The sequence below is a fragment of the Primulina huaijiensis genome, unplaced genomic scaffold (genome assembly GCF_012295235.1).
Source record: "Primulina huaijiensis isolate GDHJ02 unplaced genomic scaffold, ASM1229523v2 scaffold203928, whole genome shotgun sequence".
Lineage (NCBI taxonomy): Eukaryota > Viridiplantae > Streptophyta > Magnoliopsida > Lamiales > Gesneriaceae > Primulina > Primulina huaijiensis.
The window spans coordinates 1-864 of record NW_027353451.1 but is presented as its reverse complement, the minus strand read 5'-3'; the positions used below and the strand labels follow the sequence as shown (position 1 = coordinate 864).

Here is an 864-nt window from a genome sequence, read left to right as displayed (position 1 = left end):
GTTGGTGCTGTGATGGGGACAGCATCTTGGCCTGATTTCTCCAAATCAACTCGTGCTTCCACGAAGGATTCTTCGACTGATTCTCTCGAAGAACTCTCTCACGAACCAATCATTCTGTCAAAGGTTTATTATTTCTGTCATTGTTGTTCTCTATATTTTGGCCCTTTTAATCTACCTGTTCAATTTAACTGACGTTCTTAGTAGCTTGGGTGTTATTATATGTGCTTCTAGTGTTATTATGAACTCGACGATCAAGTTTTCGTACAAGTTAGACTGCTTTCCTTACGAAATTTTCTATTTGTGAATAATAGGGGACGTCAGTTGACTCTTGGTCTTCACAGGAAGTTGTTAATTCTATAGTCTCAGCAACAAATTCAGCTTCCAACCATGAATCTCCCATCCGCCAGTATTCTCCGGAGCTAGGTGGTGACAGGACAAGTCACAGAAACATAGCAGCCAACGGCAGCTTTTCTCAAGCACCAAATTCACACAGTTCTGTGGTTGAAGCGTCTCCTTTTAATCCAGGGAAGTCCAGCATCTCTTCGGGGGTATCTCCTAGGGACAACACACGTAGGGATGTTGGACAGATAGGAGGATCTCACAGTGGGCGTGAGCCACACCATCCGCGTGGTCCTTTTAGAAGGAACAACAGTGGACCACAGCTTCAAGGGAATGGTTCTTCTAATCATGGCCATGGTAGCAAACGAGACCAGGAACGTTGGATTCATGATCGGAGCAATAACCATCGATCTTTTGGCAGCAGAGTAAACCTTGCACCCCAGCAGAGTGTCGCCTCTGGGCCCTTCATACGTGGCCCAGTTTCAAGTGCTCCTTTTATTCCTCCACCTCCCCCTGTGGGTGTGC

The 864-nt window shown here is 46.1% G+C and overlaps 1 protein-coding gene across 1 annotated transcript; it reads left to right on the top strand.

The window, feature by feature from the left end:
• Window positions 1-6: 6 nt before the first annotated feature.
• Window positions 7-858, top strand: LOC140966280 (uncharacterized; the record flags this gene model as incomplete). Its single annotated transcript, XM_073426603.1, has 2 exons — window positions 7-123; window positions 312-858. Coding segments are annotated over exons 1-2 (658 nt in total), but the record flags the coding sequence as incomplete, so codon positions are not given.
• Between the last annotated feature and the right edge of the window lie 6 nt (window positions 859-864).